Source organism: Cryptomeria japonica, chromosome 11, assembly GCF_030272615.1.
Source record: "Cryptomeria japonica chromosome 11, Sugi_1.0, whole genome shotgun sequence".
NCBI lineage: Eukaryota > Viridiplantae > Streptophyta > Pinopsida > Cupressales > Cupressaceae > Cryptomeria > Cryptomeria japonica.
Window position 1 is genome coordinate 529,723,452 of NC_081415.1, and position 23,054 is coordinate 529,746,505.

The following is a 23,054-nucleotide window of genomic DNA, read 5'->3' on the forward strand; positions in this document are numbered from 1 at the left end:
TATTTGCATGTGTCCTAATCTGTCTCCATGAAACCAAGCCAGGAAGGTTGTCTAGTACATCACTTTTAATTTCAAAATTTTCATTCATTTGATTATCATTCAAACATGTTTCATTTTCAATTGGTGTTTCCATGTCTACATACACATTATTAGTTTTAGTTGCAGGTGGATTTTCAATTTCATTTGGAGTTTCAAATTTGGTTTCAATTTCAGTTTCAAGTTGAGATCTAGTTTCATTTGGGGTTTCAATTTGGATTTCAATTTCACTTTCAACTTGACTTCTAATTTCATTTGGGGTTTGATTTTCAATTAGAATTTCATTTAATAAGTAACCTACTTCTACTAAAACACCAATTTCTTCATGAGAAAAAACATAGGGCTGTGAAGACATACATGTATCCAATAATGGATTAGAAGATGCACCTGAATTAAATGGTTCTATTGTGTTTCCTTCGTCAGCATTTATGGTCTCATTGATGTTCTCCTCTTCTAAAATGATTGTGGAACTTGAAGCTCCTTGCCTCATTCTTGATCTTCTCTCTCGTTGACGCATTGCCTCCTTCTCCCTATTTGCTGCAATCTCCTCAATTGTCAGAACCTTCTTTTGCCTCTTCCTGCATTGATTTGATCCCATGGCTACACCAAAATTTGAATTCAAATCAATCTCCTTACTGAATCGACAATAAGACAAACAAAGAGAATGATTAATCAAAACATTCTCTTTACAGATCGTACCTGTCGGCCAATGATTGAAAAATCATTTAATAATTGGGATTTGTGCTTGTGGGCCAGATTCTGGCCCAACGGATCTTTTCAAAAATGGGCGCCCGTTATTGACTAAAACGGGCACTCGTTTCGCTTTCAATGGTATAGAGCGAAACGGGCGCCCTTTTTTTGAATTTAAAAAATGGGTGCCCATTTTTAAAAATTAGGGGCGAGAAACATTCCTTAGCTTTGTTTTTTGCTTCGAGATAGGCTTGGTCTCACCAAGCCTATGCTTAGACCTCCAAAAAAATGACTAAGGTAAAACGACATCAGATTTCTACCTTGGCCTAATTTTTTGAGGGCCTTTCTAATTGAATTTTTTGACGAAACGAAAACCCATTATAGTTTTCAGCGTCCTAATTCCAGAAATGTAAATTTTATAGTGATAAGATTACTTTTACTATTTTTGTATTATTTATTAATCAAAAGTGGAACCTAAACCTAAAATACCAAGGTTCACTAAAACTTTAATAACTTTTTGGTTTTTAGGATTTTAGAAAAATAAATTATATGGCATCAATCTACATACAATTCTTTTGAATATTTAAAAAAAAATGAAAAATATGAAATTTTCATCAAATTATGGTGGTCGTACACCCCGATGTTTTGAAAATATACTTTATTGTCAGTTAAAAATTAATAAAAAAAATATATTCAATAAAAAAAAAGAAAAAATATTCTCATCAATATTTGGTGTCTTAGGTATCATTTCCCAGAAGGATTTGCAAAAATTCAGTTATTTGCATAAAAAAGGGTGGTTGTACACATGCGTGGTATGGTCCTGAAACAGGCATTTTGAAAAACTAGTTTTTAAACATGCTACAAATAAGGGATTTATACCATGTGGGTATTAAAATAAATTACATATTTGAAAAGTAGACTCTGAGCACTACATTTTCTATTACTGAAGTTTTTTGAGATTCAATCTCTAAATGCATCAAATTTTGACATCAATCGACATAAAATTTAAAAAACAGAGAAAACACTTCCACTTTTTGCCCAAAAGTGGGACTCAACTTCTTGCAGCCACCCTATATATATATGTATATGTGTGTGTGTGTGTGTGTGTGTGTGTGTGTGTGTGTGTGTGTGTGTGTGTGTGTGTGTGTGTGTGTGTGTGTGTGTGTGCCTATATATATATTATGACTATCAATTATTCACTGTTCTAATTAGATATGAACACAATGAGATAATTGATACAACCTTAAAAAAATTGAAAAATATATGAACAATAAAACTGAAACTCAAGTTTTCATTTTGAACCAAACATGTAATATGCACCAAATAAAAATTGAAGAAGATTCCATTATAATTGTTGATCGTATGTCACAAAAAATATATTAGAGATGGATGAGTAAATTTTATTTTAGTGTGTGTGGGTTTTTGAATAAATGATATTTTTGGATTAAAATGAAGCTAAGGTTGAAAAAATCTTTCTATACCAATAAAATAGTAGAGATGAATAGAAAATGGGATTTAAAATAATATGTAGGAAAGAAAAAATAATAAAATTATTCAATGTGATGTATTTTGGGAAAAAACTTGTGAGAAAAAACCATGCCTTTAAGGTTCAAATCGATGTATTAATTAGCAACAATATTAGTTACAATGTGATTTAGGCAAGGAGACTTCATAAGGATCAACACTAACACTTAGATTTGGATTACTACCACTCATATAAAAATATCTACAAAATAGACTATGCAAACTCCATTCTAACCACCCAATAAATAGAGAAAATAATACATGAAACTACCAAAGGGAAATTACAAAATCATGAGCTAATACCCCTCAAAAGTGGTGTCCAAATCTACTATATATATTCAAATGCCTAGATCACAAGCGAACTGATATACTGTTTTTTCATAATTTTTTTGTAGTTATCCACAAAACTACAAAACTTTAAAAATCTACAATAAACAATAATACCTAGAATCCTTATGATAGTAATAATGATATGTCATAGGTTGATGAATATTATTGCTCAACATTTATAACAATCTTACAAATTTATTGTGTCATAGATGTTCTTACATCCTTGAAGTGGAAGGTTGAATTCAAGATTCTTTAAGTTTTTATCTAGAACTTAATTGTGCTCCCCTTTCCAAATTAAATATTTTTAAGAACCCCAAGCCATCATAACTTTGTTTGATATTTAAAATTAATTTTGATAGTTTTTAGGGCCATAAATGATAGGTATATAACCAAATATTATAGTCAAATATTAGGATGCAAGATTACGACACCTTTGTTAACAAGGATGAGTCAACCAAATCTTAGTTTGTTCAAATATATTTCAATTGCATGAAATCACTAATGTGTGAAAGAGTTTTTTGGTTTTTAATATTGGTTCTATATATTTTAGATGTTTTATTGAAAATATTATATTTTAGTGTCTATTAAAACTCTTGCAAGTAATGATTATTGTTATTCCACTAGGTTGGATTGAATATATGTATCATACAGTAAGAAAGGATAAATATTAGGGATTAGTTACATTATAAAACATAAAGTATAACTATTGAATTTTATTATGCAAAGAAATGGAAAAGGAAGACAATAGAGAATGAGAGAGAGGGAAATGAGAAAAGGGAAACCGTTAGGTCCCATGAAGAGACCCTTACATTATTACTCAAGAAAGTAAAGTTGAGTTGAGGTTGACTATGATAGAGATAAATTTTAAATAAGGAAAACTCAAATCAATGAAGGAATTACTTATCCTAGGTGTATATAAGCTCTCGCATCAATTTTTGTTTATGTAATTAGTTTTTTTGGCTTCCATCAACCTATTATAGCCTATATAGGTATATTTTCATTAATGAAGATATTATCTTGATTATGATTAATATTTGATTTTGTGTTGGATGTCTAGGTTACTACATTAGGCTATCCCTCATTGTTTTCCATTGTATAGATCACATCAAATGGTATTAGATTAAAATTATTCTCACTAGCTTGTGTCTTGGAAACTAGGAATTTTACTGTAGGTTTGAGAGGTAGCCTTGTAAGTGCGGTAATCTATGTGAGAGATAAAATAATGTCAAAGAGAGTATGTATTATGTGGATTTGAAGTTGAGTGTCCATCAACAAAGGAGGGTTCTAGGTAGAAGGTGTGGGAAAACTGACCACTAAATGAAAAGTGAGTAGATGAAGTTATGAGAGGTCACATATTTTAATGTCATTATTAGTTAGAGAGAATGCATATATTATTTGGGAAAACAAATTTTGGGTTGGAGTGTGAGAGTATGCAATTCGTTGAGATTATATGTGTTTGAAAGTACCCACATGAGGGTACATCTTCAAAGAATAAAATTTATGTTTATGGAGTAGATAAAAACGAATCATATGGAGACAACTCTTAAAATATTGGAAGTGATTAGTCCGTGAGAGTGGATTCTCTTGAGGAGTAGAATGTTAAACTTATTGAGAGAAAGGGTGAGAGTTTAGAATTTGTGATTGATAATTTGTGGATGAAATCTCACTATGTACAAGCATAGTTACATGGTGGAAGATCTTATAAAAGAAGTTGGTTGTAACAATTATAAGGTGAATTACTTCTAGAAGTAAAAGTTCTTGCATGGAGAAAAATCTCAAAAGAAGAAAGGAAAAAATAGGAGAAAGTGTTGATGGATAATGTGGATGTGAAAGTTGTTGATTCACTTGTAGATTTATCATTAGAGGAAGAGGATTATGAGGTAGATTGGTCATGTAGGTGGTATAGAAGAAGAGAGATAATCTATACTAGAGGAGGAGTATATAGAGTAGTGGTGAAACATTGTGTCCTTGGTAGACATAAAAGAGTTAATCATTTATGAGTATTAACATGAGACCAATAAAAGCTCTTAAAAGCACAACCATGAGACTAATATTAGCTCCTTTTGACCAACCACACTAGAAACCACCCACAGAAGATGAAGAGTCACAATGTAGAAATTTATTTAATTAGAAACTACCTACACACTAGAAGACAACTATGGAAGATTGAGAGTCACAAATTATAATTCCACACTAGGTATTCATTTGAGATTCAAACTAGGGTTTCCATAATGAGTACTCAATGCTTTAATTAATTAATCTTAACCCCTTGGAAAAGGTTGTCAACTTATTACAACATGCCAATATTTATATTTTAAATGTCATTGACAATATCTCATTATAAAACTATCTTGTGAACTTTTACAAAATCACCCTAGAAACATTTGGAAAAAAATTGTTGTAACTTTTTCTATAATAAAAGTAGATGGCTTTTTTAAAATGTGAACATGTTTTATTTAACATTCTCAAATACATTATAATATTGTTGGTCCAACCAATGTTTACAAAGAATCTATATACTTTTAAAATATGTTACTATTAAAAATGGTACTTGTATACAACAAAAAATGTTTTGGAGATAATTGATTAAATACGAAAATATTTAATTATTCCTCTACTATATAAATGAATTTAATAATTTATTTATATAGTTCATTATCTATAATTCCTCCCCACCTTAATTCATTTCTTCTATTTTCCTAATTAAATAGATAAATTTAATTATTCATCATCATTAAAATTAAAATTTTAATTAAAATATTTGGACACAAGTGTCCTAACATTTAACCACCTAACCTAACCACCTTCTAGTCTAAGCCATCCAACCTAACCATGGGTTTAACTAACCCTATCTCCTCCAACTTCCTCATTCTAACCTCTTGTGGGTTGGTTATCTTCTCTCGAGGACACATGGAATCTTTACCGAGTGTGCTTCAACTCCTTGCCATTTGCCTTCTTGTTAGCACTTGTTGGAGATTCCTTGACACTTGTCCCTTTAGGGATGCCAAGTGTCTTATCCTTCAACCTCCTCTCTAACTTCCTCATTTTCAACCATTGATCTCTATAGACCAAATCTTCATTGTTGATTCTTGCCACCTCAGCTTTGGCTCTTCTCTCCCCTTAGGCTATCTTCGGCCCTTGGAGGGGGGTTCTATTGTTGCAAGAGGCTTCTTTGTGGAGGGCTTGCTTGTCCTTGTTGTGGTGCTTTTCAGGGTTTCCTCTTGATGGTTGTGGATGCTTCTCTTTTTCTATTTTTCTCAAGAGGTTCTTTGTTGTTGTTAAGGCTTTCTTCTTTCTGCTTTTCTCAACCTGTCCTATTGAGGTGGATTATTCTTCTATTGAGGAGAAAAGTTGTGGGATGAGATTTGTGGGAGGGAACCTGATGGGGGCTTTGGATGTCCTATTTTTCGAGGTTGGTTGTTTGTTTTTTTCTCTCTCCATGCTGTCGGGTTTCTATCTCTTTTCTCCTATTGAGATTTTGATGGAGCTTGTCTTCTTAGAGTTGTCTAGATCAGGTCTCTCTGTTGATGGTTTGCATCTCTTCTGCCCCTATAGAGGTGGGTCCCAGTCCTATTGAGGTGGAAAGGATCTTTGTTGGAAGGGGGCAACTGTCAGATGCTTTGAGTATGTTGCCTTCATCCTATTGGTTGTGGGTGCCATTTCTAAACCCACTCTCAAAGGTTTGGGGAGCCTTTGAAAAGCCTTTGGTCCCAGATTGTGCTTGGACAATGCTAGCAGTTTTCAAGGGCCCAATTTGGCCAATGTTGGTTTTTGGTTAGGGTTGGGCTTTGTGGCTTTATGTGGCCTTGAAACCTTGTTGCGGGTTGAGGGAGCCTGTGAAAACCCTCCTTGTTGGCTGAGGATGCCTGAAAAACCCTTGTTCTTTGTTTTCCGAGCTCTTCTATTTGTTGTTTAGAGATATCATGCCTGAAAAACCCTTGTTCATCTTTTGTGATGGCTAGCATCTGGTTGGCTCTAGTTGCCTGTTTTCTTGTCTATGTTTTTTGTAACCTTTAGTTTTTGGGATTTGGATGCCCGTAAGTCCAGAAGGTTTCAGGTCCTTTCTAAAACCTGTAGTCTGCAGCCTGATAGTCTAGTCCATTTTTTGATGGTTGCTCTCTAATGTAAAGGGTTTTGGGGACCCTTCAAAACCTATTTATCCCTAATAAAAAACATATCAATAGGATCATTGCATTGTGATAATGGCACTCATTACATTTTTAGCATAGCTATCATGATAATTTAGAATTGCATATCATTTATTTCATAGAATTGCATCACTTCATTCTTGTTTCTCAAGTAGTCATCTTGCAGATCATGCAGCTGAGAGCCAACCTATAAACCCGCAAGATCGTTGAGAATAGAAAGCAATGAGATGGTTTTAGGGAGTGCTTTTTATCTTGTTTATTTTATTTTACTCTCTAATGTAATGTTTCATTGAATGTTATCTTTAATGATTGTTAAATGGTCTAATACACAAAATTTTACACAGAGTACTTAAAAAAATATTATTTTTATCATATTTATATATAATAATTATAATCAAAATAAAAACTAATTTAAAAGTATTATATATATATATAGAATTGAAAAAATACATCAAGATTAGTATATCTTGATAGTTTACAAATTTATATAGAATATTGAAAATAATCTTTGTTTAAAAATATCTACAATAAAAAATAAAAAATCAAGCATTTTAAAATGATTAGAAGTTAATAATTTAATCTATAATTCTTTTTAATTTTGATGTAATTGAAAGAAAGTAAGAATTTAATATTAAAAAAAAAATCATACTGAAATTTTAAAATAACTTTAAATTTTAATAAGAAAATTAATAGACAGCTTCTATTATAAAAATGATTGATAGTACATCTTAATTTCACACAAATTAATCTTCAATTTAAATCACGACTAATCCATGAGAATAAGATAATGTCAAAATAAAACTAAAATTACATCTTAACCAAAAGAATGAATCTACTATCTAATCAATCTGGACAAAATATCAATTAAGAATGAATAATTTTCTAACTTTCTAACATAAATAAAAATTAATGAATATTTAGATTTTCAGTTTCTCATCAAATTTAGGATTATACTAATTCATAATTCTATTCTTTCTGATGAAAGATCATCCAAAATATTAATGAAAAAAATCTAAACAGTTGAATCCAGAAAACTATAATGATATTCATGTACAGTAGAGTTTAATTAAGATTTAAATTGGTGAAATAAAAATAGAAACGTAATATTAAAATCAAATAATTTGACTGGAAAGGTAACGATTACTACGAATCCAGTCAGGTCACACTGGTTTGGTTGAAGGGGCGGGTGGGAAATCAACATGTAGAGGATAAAATGGGAAATTAGGTTTCAGCGATCAGGTGAAGTGAAGATAATGTGTTAGGCAACCAAAACCATTAATCAAAATAATGTCAACTTGCAAATCTTCGCCTAGTCAAGATAACTCTCTTATACGTTGGTCAGTGGAGCGATGACGAAAGCCGAGGCAGCCATTCGCATTGTGTATTGGAAAGCAGGTAAACTGAATATCCAACAAATTGTACCGGGCATGTTAATGGCACTTGTATATATGCATATTTATACGCATTCATTTCATATCCATCACTTCATTCTTATTACTTGCATCTCACCTCATTCGTTTGTTAAAAGAATTTGGAATTTGGAGAAGAGAATGGCACAGAGAACTAAAGAGCTTCTTTTTCTGATGCTTCTCATTGTGTGGGGTAGCTATGTGAGTGCAAGTAGAAAATTATTGACAGATAGCCCAAAAGTAGAAGAGGAAGGGTCTTCAAGTCCAAAGACCATCACCTTCTTTATGCACCACATAACGGGAGGACCAAACCCAACTGCCAATCCTGGACTTGGAGTTGCAGGATTTCCCATTGGCACTGGCAATGCCATCTCTGGCCTGCCAAACCAGTTTGGAAACACCATCAATTTCAATGGGAATGGGAACGGTCCTCTTCCATTGACCATTCCAAGTGGAGCCATCAACAATTCTCCTTTCTTTGGCCAGCTGCCCATCTCTTCCACCAACGGAGGAGTGCAGGGCATAGGCTCACTCATTCCAGGCCTTGGCCTTAATGCACCTACCTTAGGCCTTCAGAACTCCTTTCCCAACACAAATATTATTAATGGCGGACTAAATCCTCTTGGAGGGTCCTCGGGTATCCCACTGAATAATGTGGTTGTGATTGAGGACACCCTGACAGAAGGTCCTGATCTACACTCATCTGCTGTTCTTGGAAAGGGGGAGGGATATTATTATCACTTGCCCAGCCATGTTGAAGAGGAAGATCCCAATACATTGTTGCTGGCTTTCACAGCCAAATTTGAAGGTTCTGAATACGGAGGTAGCAGCATTGAATTCTCAGGCAAAGACGAGATTGCATTGGCACAGAGGGAGGTTGCAGTAGTAGGAGGGAGCGGTGTGTTCCATGACGCTCAAGGCCATGCTCTCATAGAGACCGTTTCTCACACAGTCGATGAGACGGTGCTCAAATTCACCGCCACTCTTACCTATGAATGAAGTCATCCTCACGTTTCTCCTACTCTGTTCTTCCATGTTTCTCACTTTCTTATCTGCGTCTATTTAATGGCTATGTTCATTGTCAATAGCAGTTCGCCTTATGTGTGTTGTAAGTTTCACTCTCCAAACTCAATAAAAAAAAAATCTTCATTTGCTTGATGTGGGATGCATTTTGATCTCTCTTCTGTTTGTGCTATGTTAAATCATATGTTTTTAATCCAACCTAGAGAAAGTATATATTCAAAATGATTTACTTAAAAACAATTGTTTTTTAAAAAAAAAAAAAAAAATGAAGAATGAGGTTTCCTTGAGATAGGCTGATTAAATAAATGCACAAAATTAGTTTGGAGTTAGAAAATATGCTTGAGAATGATAATTTGATATTTGGTTTTTAAAAATTAATATAGAGAGGTATTTAAAATTTGATAATAGAAAAATGGTTTTAAACAAGAATATTATATGGATTCTTTACTACTTTTATTTTATCAAATTGAAATGTGTTAATATTGATTAGTTAATTGTTCTAGAACATTTAATTAGGAGACGAGTACTTGCTTTATAGAGTGGACACGTTAGAAATTTTTTGAATATTAGCAACATTATCTCAAGTTGTATCAAACATGTATGTAATTGCTTTAAGATAAGGGGATTAGTTAACTCAATTTGAATTTTTGAATTTTGAATTTAGAAACAACAAATGTATATAAATATGTGTATGTCTATGTTTGTATGGATATATGTATATATATACTTATCATATGTGTGTGTGTGTGTGGTGTGTGTTTTCATACCATTTATAAATATATACATTTATTACCGTATTATTTGAAAATAAATCTTATATAAGAATGTCTTAAAGAAAATATTTTGTCTTTTTTTCATTGATATTTTATAATATGAGTCATGTAATTTAATTGTATATATATATATATATAGAGAGAGAGAGAGAGAGAGAGAGAGAGAGAGAGAGAGAGAGAGAGAGAGAGAGAGAGAGAGAGAGAGAGAGAGAGAGAGAGAGAGAGAGAGAGAGAGAGAGAGAGGAGTTTTCTAAAAATGAGAGATCAATTTTTTAAAACTTGTGAGAAGATATCTAATAGACTCGCTCTCATGAATGAACACAATTGAATTTTGATGGAATTTTGAAAGGCTTTTATGAATATCAATTGTCCGGTATTCTAATAAGACGTGAATATGGTAAGCTAACTGATACAACCTTTAAAAAAATGAAAAATATATGAATAATAAAACAATAAAAGAGATGTCCAAGGGGTTGAGCTTAACTGGTTAAAAGATTGGGTTCTCACTATGGAGACCCAAGTTCAACTCCCAATAGGGACATCTAAAAGTGGAACTCTAAGCTGTGACTCTTGGCCTTCCATAATGGGGAAGGTCTTGGGTCAATCTAATCAAACATAATAATAATAATAATAATTCAAAATATTGTGGCTATGGCCTATTAAAATTCAACTCCAATCAAAAGCTATTCAGGCTTCGGCCAATTACCTATCAAAAAAAAAAAAAAAAACCATTAAAAGAGACTCAAGTTTTCATCCTAAAACAATATGTTTATAAAACATGTAATATACACGAAATAAAAATTGAAGAAGACTCTATTATAATTTTTGATCTTATATCTCCAAAAATATGATAAAGGTGGCTGAGTAATTTTTATTTTAGTGTGTATGTGATGCAGGAGCACCAATGTAGTTCTTATTGGTTGAGGCAGTTAGTAGTGGAATTGCTTGAGATCGTGGCATTTCTTCTTTTTTGAGAGTTTAGCGTTGTGGATTTGGATTTATTCTCTTGAGTTCATTGTCTTTGTCGTGTTCAAGTTTCATGGCATTTGGATTTGATTCCGATGAGATATCGATTTCGGTATTGGTCCGGTTGATATGTTCTTACCAATTAGTCTGGCAGTGTGTTGAGCGAAGTTGGATCGGGTTACGGTTGATTCACATTACTTGCAGATCGTTGATTTATGTTCCTTGTGCCTTGTCCAATGTTCCCAAAGAACCGTGTGATGTTTTATGCATTGGAAGTTGTTCTTAATTATTTTAGCCGACTTGTTATTGTTTACATGTTTCATAAACTGGTTGTTCTTTGGGCCAACTTGATCAAGTTGTTATTATTTGCAAATGGTATAAATAGAAGTTTGTAAATCATTTGAGAGAACAAAAGATACAAAATAGAAGACAGAGTTTCAAGATCGAGTGAAGGTGTATAACCCGCAAGATTCTGGTTCGGTGGATTGAAGCCGGAAGGTCTGAGATCCGGGTTAGGGTTGAACCAACAGATTATCTTCGGAAGTCCATTTGATATGTGGATGATCCACGGATATTATATTTATGTCATAAGTATTTTTTGTATCTTGGACTACGATCCAACATGTTACATATGTAATTCTTCAAATTGTTATAATATTTATTCATACTGTTTACCAGTTATGTATTATGTCTTGTTACCAGTTGTTCTTTCTTCTTTATCCGGTGTTGTGTTACCGGTTATTGGTATATTTTGCATGGTGTTTGTGTTAGGCTACAAGGGTGGGGTTTCCTAGAGAACCACATTATGTTTTGTGCATTGGAAGTTTTCTTAATGATTTTAGTCAACTTTTTATTGTTTACACGTTGAATCGGTTGGTCTTTTGGCTGACTTGATCAAGTTGTTTTTATTTGTGGACGGTATAAATAGAAGTTTGTGAATCATTTGAGAGAACATAAGATATAAGATAAAAGATAGATAGAAGACAGAGTTTCGAGATCGAGCGAAGATGTAGAATCGGCGAGATTCTAGTTTGGTGGATTGAAGCCGGAAGGGCTGAGGTTCGGATTAGGGTTGAACCAATAGATTGTCTCCGGATGCCGATTTGATATGTGGATCTTATATTTGTGTTGTAAGCATTGTTTGTATCCTAGACTACGATCCAACATGTAGCATATGTAATTCTTCAAATTGTTATAAGATTTATTCATATTGTTTACCGGTTATGTATTATGTGTTGTTATTGGTTGTTCTTTCTAATTTATCTAGTGTTGTGTTACCAGTTACCAGTATATTTTGCATGGTGTTTGTGTTAGGCTGCAAGGATGGGGTCTCCTTAATTGGAACTCCCTACCTTGACTGCATCAGTATGGAATTTAAATAAATGATGTTTTTGGATTGAAATGAAGCTAAGGTAAAAAAATGCTTCCTACACTAATCAAATAGTAGAGATGAATAGAAAATACAATTTAAAACAATATGTAGGAAAGAAACAAAATAATAAAGTCATCTATGATGTATTTTAGAAAAATGTTGTGGGAAAAAATATTTCCTTTATTGTTAAAAGTGATGTATTAATTAAAACAATATTAGTTACAATGCAATTTAGGCAAGGAGACTTCATAAGGGTCAACATTAAAACTTAGATTTGGAGTATTATCACTCGTATAAAAGTATCTACAAAATACATTATACAAAATCCATTCTAACCACCCAATAAATATAGAAATAATACCTAAAACCACTAAATGATAATTAAAAAATCATTAGCTAATACCACTCAAAAGTAGTGTCCAAATCTCCTATCCATATTTGAATACCTAAATCCCAAGAGAATTGATATACTATTTTTTTATATTATGTCGTAGTTATCCTCCTAAATTGCTCTTGTTGAAACTTTCTGAATAAATTTTATGATAGTAATAATGATATATCATAGGTCGGTGAATATTATTGCTCAACATTTATAACTTGTTCTTACAATATCTTGTGGTAGAGATGTTCTTACATCCTTGAAGTAAGAGGTTGAATTCTAGACACTTTAACTTTTTATCTAGGACTTAATTGTACCCCCCTTTCTCAATTAAATATTTTGAAAATCTTCAAGCCTTCATAAGGTCTTTCCAAAGATTTTCCATTTCTCCCTTTAGCCTTATAAATTATTTATCCTTTGTATCCACTTCTAGCTCCAACTCCTCACATCTACTCTTATTGGCATCAAAGACTGATTTCAATTCACCAGTCATTCCTTTAGCCTCTTCAAGTTGAGTGGTCTATATGCTGATGTTTTTGTTTGACACTTCAAGGTAGATTTTCAACTGACTGCATTCTTCATGAACTAAATTTTTGTAGTTCTTAAATTCATTTCTAACAATTTTTAACTCTTCAAGAGCACTTACCAATTCGCCTTCAAGGTCAATTTCAGCCTCAACTTCTTCTTCATCCTCTTCATCACTACCAAACACATCTTGCCAGTAGGATTGATCTGTGTTATCCCTTTTTGATGTGTGCATCTCACTTTCTGTCTCTTGAGCCATGAAGAGATGGGTTTCTTCTTCATCATTGCTGGAGTAGCTGGCTGGTCTAGATCCATCATATGTATGTTCATGTTTCTCATTTCTCTTCTTTCTCTCACAAACCGGTTCTGCAGTGCTAGGTTTTTTTCCATAGAGCTTCTTCAATTTGTCTCACAAACTCTTTGCAGATTTGCATTTGTCCACTTTTGAAGAAACATCACCGAAAAGACCACTGAGTATAACGTTCATGGCTTCATCATTGCATATAGATCTTCTTTCTGCTTTAGGATCAGTGAGAGGACTGATAGTACTAGAAGACCATTAACAACTGACATCCAGACATCATAAACTAAAGAGGACAGGCAGACTTTCATTCTACAACTTCAAATGAAATAGTTTGACCCATCAAATACCGGAGTAGGGGTTGACACAAAACTGACCATTATGTTAAAAAACTAGAATCTACCCAAGTTGGAGAAAGCTTATCTAATCAAGAACCTATGCTCTGATACCAATTGTAGAACACAAGATGCCACTGAGAGGGGGGTGAATCAGTGGTTTCCAAACTTAACCCCTTTAATCCTAAATATGAGTACCGATTAGCATATCAAAGACCAAGTAAACATATCGGTGAGATAATTGAAGAGATCAATATGCAAGAAGACACAATGACACATCATATAACACTAGATATACGAAGAAAACCCAATATGGAAAAAACCTCGATGAGAAATGCTGCTAGAGTCTACTGCTCCAATCTAGCCTCACAATAAATAACTGAGTACAAAGTTTAGGGCACCAACCCAAGGATTACCAACCCCTAACTATTTATGGGCACCAACCCAAAGAAGCACCAACCCCTGCTGATTTAGGGCACTAACCCCTGCACCGAGCACCAACTCAGTGATTACAATGACTGTAAACAATACAATAGTAATACCTCGGTTAAAAATGAGTTTTGTAACCTCTGCACTTTAATTCTCTCTTCCATTTTAACCCTTCTCTTCCAATTTAACTCTGCTCTGTTCTTGGATTTACTGGATGAACCTCTTTTCCTCTCTTTTCCTCTTCTCTACCGGTTCTCTACTCTTCTTTCCTCTCTACTGCAACCTTATCGGTTCAAATACTATTAGTTAAGTGAACTGACAGACACTATAACTGCTTCACCGGTTATCTCAACCCTTACTGGTTGAATCTCTTTCTGCTACTCTGCCTCTTCTCTACCTTCCTGGATCTCCTCAGGCACTTACTCTGCACCACTTACTCTGCACTATCGGTTCAATTGTTTGCTACAATCTTTAGCAGCTTACTGGTTACTTTGACCTCACTGGTTAAACTCTCTTACCGATTCTCCTTCCAACACTCAGTCACTGTGATCTTCAGCAGTTTGCTGTTAATACCCAGACTGATCAACTCTCTCTCTTCTCCAACATCCGTCTTACAACATCAATCGAATGAGGTCTTTGGTCTGCATATTTATATACAGGCTTTCCCGCCAAAACAAAATTCAAATTTCACACGTCTAGGGTTTCTTCATCGGCCACAAGGCATACCAAATCCAATTTGTATCCACCTCTTCTCAGTCCACTATGTTGGTTTAGACTTAGTCATCGACCACAACACATAACTGGTGCATAATTTATAATACCGGTCTTCTTGCTTTGTCGGTTATACACCAACTAGCCAACCTTCATGCCATGCTTTTCTCTGTTCTGCCGGTTGGATCACATTTGCCCTGTCACCACACTTGCCAATCCACAACATGTATCTAGAGTGAGTCACTATACACATGTCCATTTGATAGGATATTTTCACTTTGCCTCTTTGCTCTCTTACTAGTTGACATTGACATGTGAACAATCTCTAATGCACACCTTCTATCATATCGGTAGCATGATAATCTCAGACATGAATCATCAACATGCATCTCTTTTGATATCAGCAACCCAAAGTGAATCCATGTCCACAAATGCTAACACTTACCTTCTTCTTCATTTGACTGGTTCTCCTCTCAACTGGTTTATCAAAGTGACAAACCCATCACTCCTTACTCGTCCTCTTCCTGTCCAGATAGATCATCATACTTTCCCTTGTTGATCTGGCACACATCTCTAATTTCACATGCTGGAGGCTTCCTCATGTGCCACTTTGGTCATCCGATATAAGCCTTCAACCACCTGCCTTATATTTCTTGACTGATCTATTCCAGAGAGTTATAATACATTCTATGCATGTTATTACCACTTACCGGTGGAAGTAGATCCTTGTCATCTGTTGGCCAATAACTGGTGGGAACCGATTTGTCATTACATTGTGCACTCTTCTTTCAATATTCCACCAATATGACTTCCATGTTTGAGCAGACACAACTTCAACCAGACATATAATCCTGTAGACTTCCCATATATCTTCCTTGCTATCTTGAAGAATCACACTTTCGGTCATTCTTCTCTTCATTTGGTGACAACATCTTTATCCTATGGGAGTCTTGATGTATGACACCAAACAAACAACATACCAGTTGTATACCCTTCTTCATTAGCACAACCTTGCTTTCTTACCAGTCACAATGCTTACTGGTTGGCAACAACATATTGCCAACACATCACTCACCAGTTGACATACCATAATGCCAACTGTTTCCAATGCCTATTCACTGGTCAACATCCCAACAATCCATACCGGTCGACATCCCATATTTACTGGTGACAAGCTATATCGGTAACATACTATACTGGCTGACATCAATGACACCATTACCGATTGACATTAATGATAACAGTAATCGGTAATATTAATGATTTGTTTAGGCAAATTTTCTAGATTAAGTGATTGACATAGATAGAGTTCAAAAATGGTGAGAGTAGGTGGTATTGTGGAAATTGAGTTGAATCTTAGGCCGATTTCTGCAATTGACAACAAACTCATGGCATTTCAAGGTGAGATTAAACTAGAGAGATGGGGTATAGTGTTGAATGAGCTGGATGACTTCTCTTGCAGAGCGGTCCACAAGATTATGGGAGAAGAATATATTAGAAATGAACTCCGATATCGAGTGAATTGTGATATTCCTACAACATTTGTTGCTATTCTTTCAATAGGTATACCAAAGGGTGAAGTAATTCAATTAAGTAGAACTATCTTCAAAGAGGAATTCCTAGGTAATTTAGAACAAGTCGTGGGAAGTGTTGATGAAAAGATGATGATCTCCTTCTTGAAAGATTATGGAGTAGATGTAGTTGCTGGAGGGGTGCAAAATGTTGGGAGACAAATTGCCAAAAGAGCTTTTACTAGAATTAAGGGACAAAGTAGCTTTTAACCAAAGGAGGGAGGATATCTTTAGAAATACAAATTTTTTATTCAAATCGCTACATTTGAAGGAATCCCCAAGCAACAATTGGTGGTTTGAGTATCTTAGGGATGAAGGTTTTGAGACACCAGATGACATGCCAGATGTTCCACTGGAAAGGATTCAAGTTATGCCATTGGTGATTATCAGGGAATCATGGGTTAAAGGAAAAACAAAGCAAGGTTGTGGAGCCTCCAAAAAAGGCCAATACATGGACATGGATGAAGTAGTGCCTTCATCCCCAAAGACGAAGGAAATGGATTGTTATTTTGTCGACCTTAGCATCTTAGAGGACTGATATGTGTAAGGATAAATCTGGTTTGAACCCAATTTTTGTATGGGTTAGTTTATTATATATATAGGGTTATGCCCGATCATGGAAGCCTTGCTTAATAGTTTATGTTAGGTTTAGATCTGCCCTAATTAGTATGACTCCTAGAGGAGTGGATATTTTATATATAACTATATATGGTTATCAGGGTTACTCTCGACATGGGATGGTTTTATTTTGATCAATATGGCATATGGTTTTGAAAGATCATATGCAGATTACAGACATATTATCCTCCCACATTTTGGTATAATACTTAACTAATATAAAAAAGAACTTATTATGAAGTAGGTTTAATTTCCTATGGATATGATGATATGTTCTCATGCATTTTGGTCAATGGCTTTAATCTGTGTTGGTTATATAAGATGTAGTGTATGATACAGTAAGTAGAATTTCATAGGTAGGTACCTCAATGGCTGGAATTTTGTTTCTATCTATGTCTTAGCTTGGTGATGTTAAAAGGTTAATGCTAGAATTAAGGGGTATGGTGAATGATGCTAGATTTTGCAGAGATGGAAGGTTGGCTCAGTATTAAGTATACATACATACATACATACATACATATACATATACATATACATATACATATACATATACATATACATATACATATACATATACATATACATATACATATACATATACATATGCATATACATACACACACACACACATGTTTATATATGAATATATACAAACATGGTTATACATACATACATACATACATACATACATACATACATACATGTATGCATGTATATATAACCATGTTTTTATATATATACATATATGTATATATATGTACACACACATATATATATATACATACATATATATACATGTGTATACATGTATATACATACATGTGTATATATGTGTGTGTATGCATGTGTGTGTGTGTATGTATGTATGTATATATACATACATACATACACACACACACACATATATATTTATATAGCCATCTATATATATATATTTATATATTAATGGTTTTGTCTTCGTTTGTATGGTTTTTAGAGGTATCTCTAGAGTAAAATTCTGTTTCCGGTTAGACAAAGTGTCAAGTTTGGCTTGAGTTTGGATGCAACGATTGAATTCAAAAGCAGAGTATATCTACTCTGCTTCTCTCACATGGTTATTAATGGAATTCCTTGTTTATATATGACAGTTTGGTTAGTAGCTACAATTTTTATTAAGTACTACTTCAGAACTACACATTCTGTATAATAATTAGGAATCCCTTTTCCTTCAGAATCTCAATAATAAGGGGGTGAACAAGGCCTTTTGGTTTGGCTCCTTCTTGGTATTTTAGCTTTACAGATAATGTGTTTCAGTGACTATAAATTTGCTTGTCTCCATCGTTTAAATTGACGATTCACATGTATTGGAGTTGAGGAAAAATAAACTCTACAACTCCCAAAGATCACCTGCATGCAAATCTATCACAAAAGGAGAGAAGCAAAAAAACTATGGAGGTCAGAATTTAAAGATCCAGAAAAGAGGAGTCATATTGATTGTGCAGCAAGAATGCAATTCAATAATTATAGTTGTTATGAAAATACAAAGAGGGAATTGGATACTCAAAACCCTAAAGGAGAAAACCCTAAAGAATTATAAGATTCCTAAGTTTAGCTTAAGCATAGAGTATAATAGACTAATAATTAAATAAATAATTATTAGCTAATAAAAGATAACTCTAACAACATGAGATTAGAAGTTTATCTTTAGCATACTGGATTTTCTTTAGGTTCCTTTGCTTTTATTTATTTAATATCTCTGGTATTTTATTACAAACTGTGAGATTTAGGTTTAGTAGCTCTGGTTTTATCTCTTCAAAGGTTAAGTATTATTGTAGATCTGAAATGATATATGACTTTAAGTCTCACTCCTAATCTTTTGGTATTGCTTCTATGATTAAGGCTAACAAAGTTCTCAAGATTTCTTGGTGGTTGTAAGATTGTGTAGGCAAAAGACAACCCCTATGATTGTGAAGAAGTTTCTCTAGTGGGGGCTCTTTGGAGGAAACCTTGTATTAGATAAAGTAGCTTCTTCATAAATGAATCGGTTGCAGTGTTTCTTCTTTATTTGGATATATGATATAGAGATAAGATGTTTAAGAGGAAAGGAGGATAAACTATTACGAGATATTGTAACTAATGTATTAATGTATCAATGCGATAGGCATTTCTGAATCATCTGGTTGGGACCATATTTTCTGTATTTGGATCCGGCTATGGGCCATAGTGATGTAAATATAGATTTTTGGTGTACATGAGCTACAACTAGAGGTTTTCTTCTAGTTCTTTCTTACCAGCATGCTCACCTGAACTAGTATTGTAAATTTTTAATTCAATAAATAAAATATTTTGACTATGACCCATTATCTATCAGAAAAGAAAAGAATCTTGAGATCATGTTTTAATGCCACTTTTAATGAAATAACTTGCACAAGAAAAAATTCCTTATTAGGAAATATATTTTAAATATTATATATATACCCTATTTATGCCTTATATGTCACCTACGTCGACTTGGGTACTTAATTACACCACCGTGGCTAATTTGATTGCATAAATGGTTGTGTGAATCATAAGTTACCTGCACATGTCCCAATATAGTTATTACATTAAAATAATAATAGTACCTTTCCTGACTTGTGGCTAACTTGTAGATTTTTGAAACACAAAAGGTCAAAGGATTAGTTTTTAATTAATAAAGAAAACCAGCGACAAGATCATTATTCTGCATAAGAATACCTAGCAATTTTTTATATATTACTAATTATTTACAAGTATCAACATGAGACCAATACAAGCTATTAGAAGCACAACCATGAGGCTAATATTAGCTACTTTTGCAAAACCACACTAGAAACCACCTATGGTAGATGAAAAGTCACAATGTAGAAATCCATTTATTTAGAAACCACCTACACACTAGAAGACAACTATGGAAGATTGAGAGTCACAACTTAGAATTTCACATTAGGTATCCATTTGGGGTTTAATCTTGGATTTCTAGAATGAGAATTCAATTCTTTAACCAATTAAGCTCAACCCCTTGGACAAGGATGCCAACATATTACAACGTGGCAATGTTTTAAATGTCATTGATAATATCTCATTATAAAACTATCTTGAAAACTCTTAGAAAAATAACCTAGCGATATTTGGTATAAATATGTTGTAGATTTTTCTATAATAAAAGTAAATGATTTTTCTAAATGTGTTGTTTTATTTAACATTCTCAAATACATTGTGTAGACACCTAAAATTGTCTAGTCTAATTAAATAAATATCTTTATTTATTTAATTATTTTAACCTAATTCTTCTATTAATTAAAAAAATCTTTATTTATTTAATTAATTCATTTTATCATCTTCTAGCTTTATTTCTCATTTAAATAAATACATTTATTTATTTAAATTATCCCCTTTTCCTAAATTAAATAAATATCTTATTTATTTAATTGATCTTACTTCCTCTATTAATTAAATAAATCTTTATTTATTTTATTAATTCATTAACCTTTTCTACCCATGACACATGTCATTCATCTCTTAATTCATACACTACCTACCCTCTCATTATTTTATTATTTCTTTTACCTACCCTCTAATCATAGCCGACCATTTATCTCTTACACCTCTCAATCTTATCCCTCCATTTCTTATAGTGTCTTCTATATAAGGAGATGCTTCCTTCATTATCAAGACCCTAGACAAATACATTCTAATCAAGCATTCTAGCATTCGATCTTTCATATGCGATCGAAAGAGAGATTGTTAAAATCTCTAAAATAAAAATATGATTTAGAGATTGATAATTTAATCGACAATTCTTTTAAATTTTGACATAATTGAAAGAAAGCAAGAATTTAATATTGAAAAAATAAAATAATACTGAAATTTTAAGTAACTTTAAATTTTAATAAAAAATTAATAAATAATTCTATTAAAAAAGGATGGATAGCTTAATAATAGCATATCTTTTAATTAAAATTTAAATCACAATTAATTAATGAAAAAATAAATATCAAAATTAAATGAAAATTACACCTTAATCAAAAGGATGAGCCTACTAACTAATCAATCTGAATAAAATATCAATTAAGGGTGAATAATTTTATAATTAAATAAAAATTAAAGAAAATTTAGATTATTATAATTTTTCTGAATTGAGTTGTGTAGATCAAATTAGATCATCGAAACATTAATGAGAAAAATCTACACAGCTGAATCTTAAAAAACCTATAACTATAATGATCTTCATGAACCTTGCAAGCTACATGAGTTTAATTAATAAAATTGGTAAAACAAAAATTGAAATGGAGTTGTTGTCAAATAGAATAGTTTGAATGGAAAGGTCAGGATTACTACGATTCCAGTCAGGTAACAGTGGTTAATTTGGTTGAAGGGGCGGGTAGGAAATCAACGTATAGAAGATAAAATGGAAAATTAGGTTGCAGCGATCAGGTGAAGTGAGGATGATGTGTTCGGCAACCAAAACCATACATCAAAATAACGTCACCCTGCAAATATTCGCCTAATCAAGCTAATTCTCTACGTTGGCCAGTGGGGCTATGACGAAAGCCAAGGCGGGCATTTGGATTTGTGTATTGGAAAGCAGGTAGACTGAATATCGAACAAATTGTACCGGGCATGTTAATGGCACCTGTATATATACAGATATATGCAGATTTATACGCATTCATATTCATCACTTCATTCTTATTACTTGCATCTCACATCATTCGTTTGCTATAACAACTAGTAACTTGGAGAAGAGAATGGCGTGGAGGACTAGCGAGCTTTTTTTACTGATGCTACTCATTGTGTGGAGTAGTTATGTGAGTGCAACTAGAAAATTATTAGCAGATAGCCCAAAAGTAGAAGAGGAAGGGTTTTCAAGTCCAAAGACCATCACCTTCTTTATGCACCACCGAACGGGAGGACCAACCCAACAGCCAATTCTGGACTGGGAGTTGGTGGATTTCCTATTGGACTTCAAGGCACTGGCAATGTCATCTCTAGCCTGCCAAACAAATTTAGAAATAGCATGAACTTCAATGGCATTGGGAATGAGAATGGGAATGGGAATGGTCCTCTCCCATTAACCATTCCAAGTGGAGCCATCAACAATTCTCCTTTCTTTGGCCAGCTGCCCATCTCTTCCACCACTGGCCTCATCCCCAACGGGAGGAGTATAGGGCCTCGGCTCACTCATTCCGGGCCTTGGCCTTAATGCTCCTGGCTTAGGCTTTCAGAATTCCTTTCCCAACACAAATATTATTAATGGCGGACTAAATCCTCTTGGAGGGGCCTCAGGTATCCAACTAAATAATGTGGTTGTGATTGAAGACACCTTGACAGAGGGTCCTGATCTTCACTCGTCTGCTATGCTTGGAAAGGGGGAGGGATACTATTATCATTTGCCCAGCCATGCTGAAGAGGAAGATCCCAATACAATGTTACTCCCTTTCACAGCCAAATTTGAAGGTTCTGAATACGGAGGCAACAACATTGAATTCTCAGGCAAAGATAACATTGCATTGGCACAGTGGGAGGTGGCAGTAGTAGGAGGGAGCAGGGTGTTCCACAATGCTCAAGGCCATGCACTCATAGAGACCATTTCTCACACAGTAGATGAGACAGTGCTCAAATTTACCGCCACTCTTACCTATGAATGAACTCATCCTCATGTTTCTCCCTCCATTACGTTTCTCCTACTCTGTTCTTCCATGTTTCTCACTTTTTGCTTATCTGCTTCTATTTAATGGCTATGTTCATTGTCAATAGCAGTACGTCCTATGTGTGTTGTAAGTTTCACTCTCCAAAATTCAGTTAAAAAATATCTTCGTTTGTTTGATGTGGGATGCATTTTGATCTCGCTTCTATTTGTTCTATGTTAAATCATATGTTTTTAAGCCAACTTAGAGAAAGTATATATTCAAAA

The 23,054-nt window shown here is 33.6% G+C and overlaps 2 protein-coding genes across 2 annotated transcripts; both read left to right on the top strand.

Moving 5' to 3' along the window:
* Positions 1–8,077: 8,077 nt before the first annotated feature.
* On the top strand, positions 8,078–9,136 carry LOC131066416 (dirigent protein 16). Its single transcript, XM_059214679.1, has one exon. It carries the CDS (start codon positions 8,078–8,080, stop codon positions 9,134–9,136), a length of 1,059 nt encoding a protein of 352 aa, XP_059070662.1.
* Positions 9,137–22,497: 13,361 nt separating this feature from the next.
* LOC131066417 (dirigent protein 16-like) lies at positions 22,498–22,788 on the top strand. The gene has a single exon (XM_059214681.1). It carries the CDS (start codon positions 22,498–22,500, stop codon positions 22,786–22,788), a length of 291 nt encoding a protein of 96 aa, XP_059070664.1.
* Positions 22,789–23,054: the final 266 nt, after the last annotated feature.

Excerpts from the sequence above, each read along its gene's own strand:
- LOC131066417 (XM_059214681.1), top strand. The coding sequence starts at position 22,498 with ATGCTTGGAAAGGGGGAGGGATACTATTATCATTTGCCCAGCCATGCT.
- LOC131066416 (XM_059214679.1), top strand. The coding sequence starts at position 8,078 with ATGACGAAAGCCGAGGCAGCCATTCGCATTGTGTATTGGAAAGCAGGT.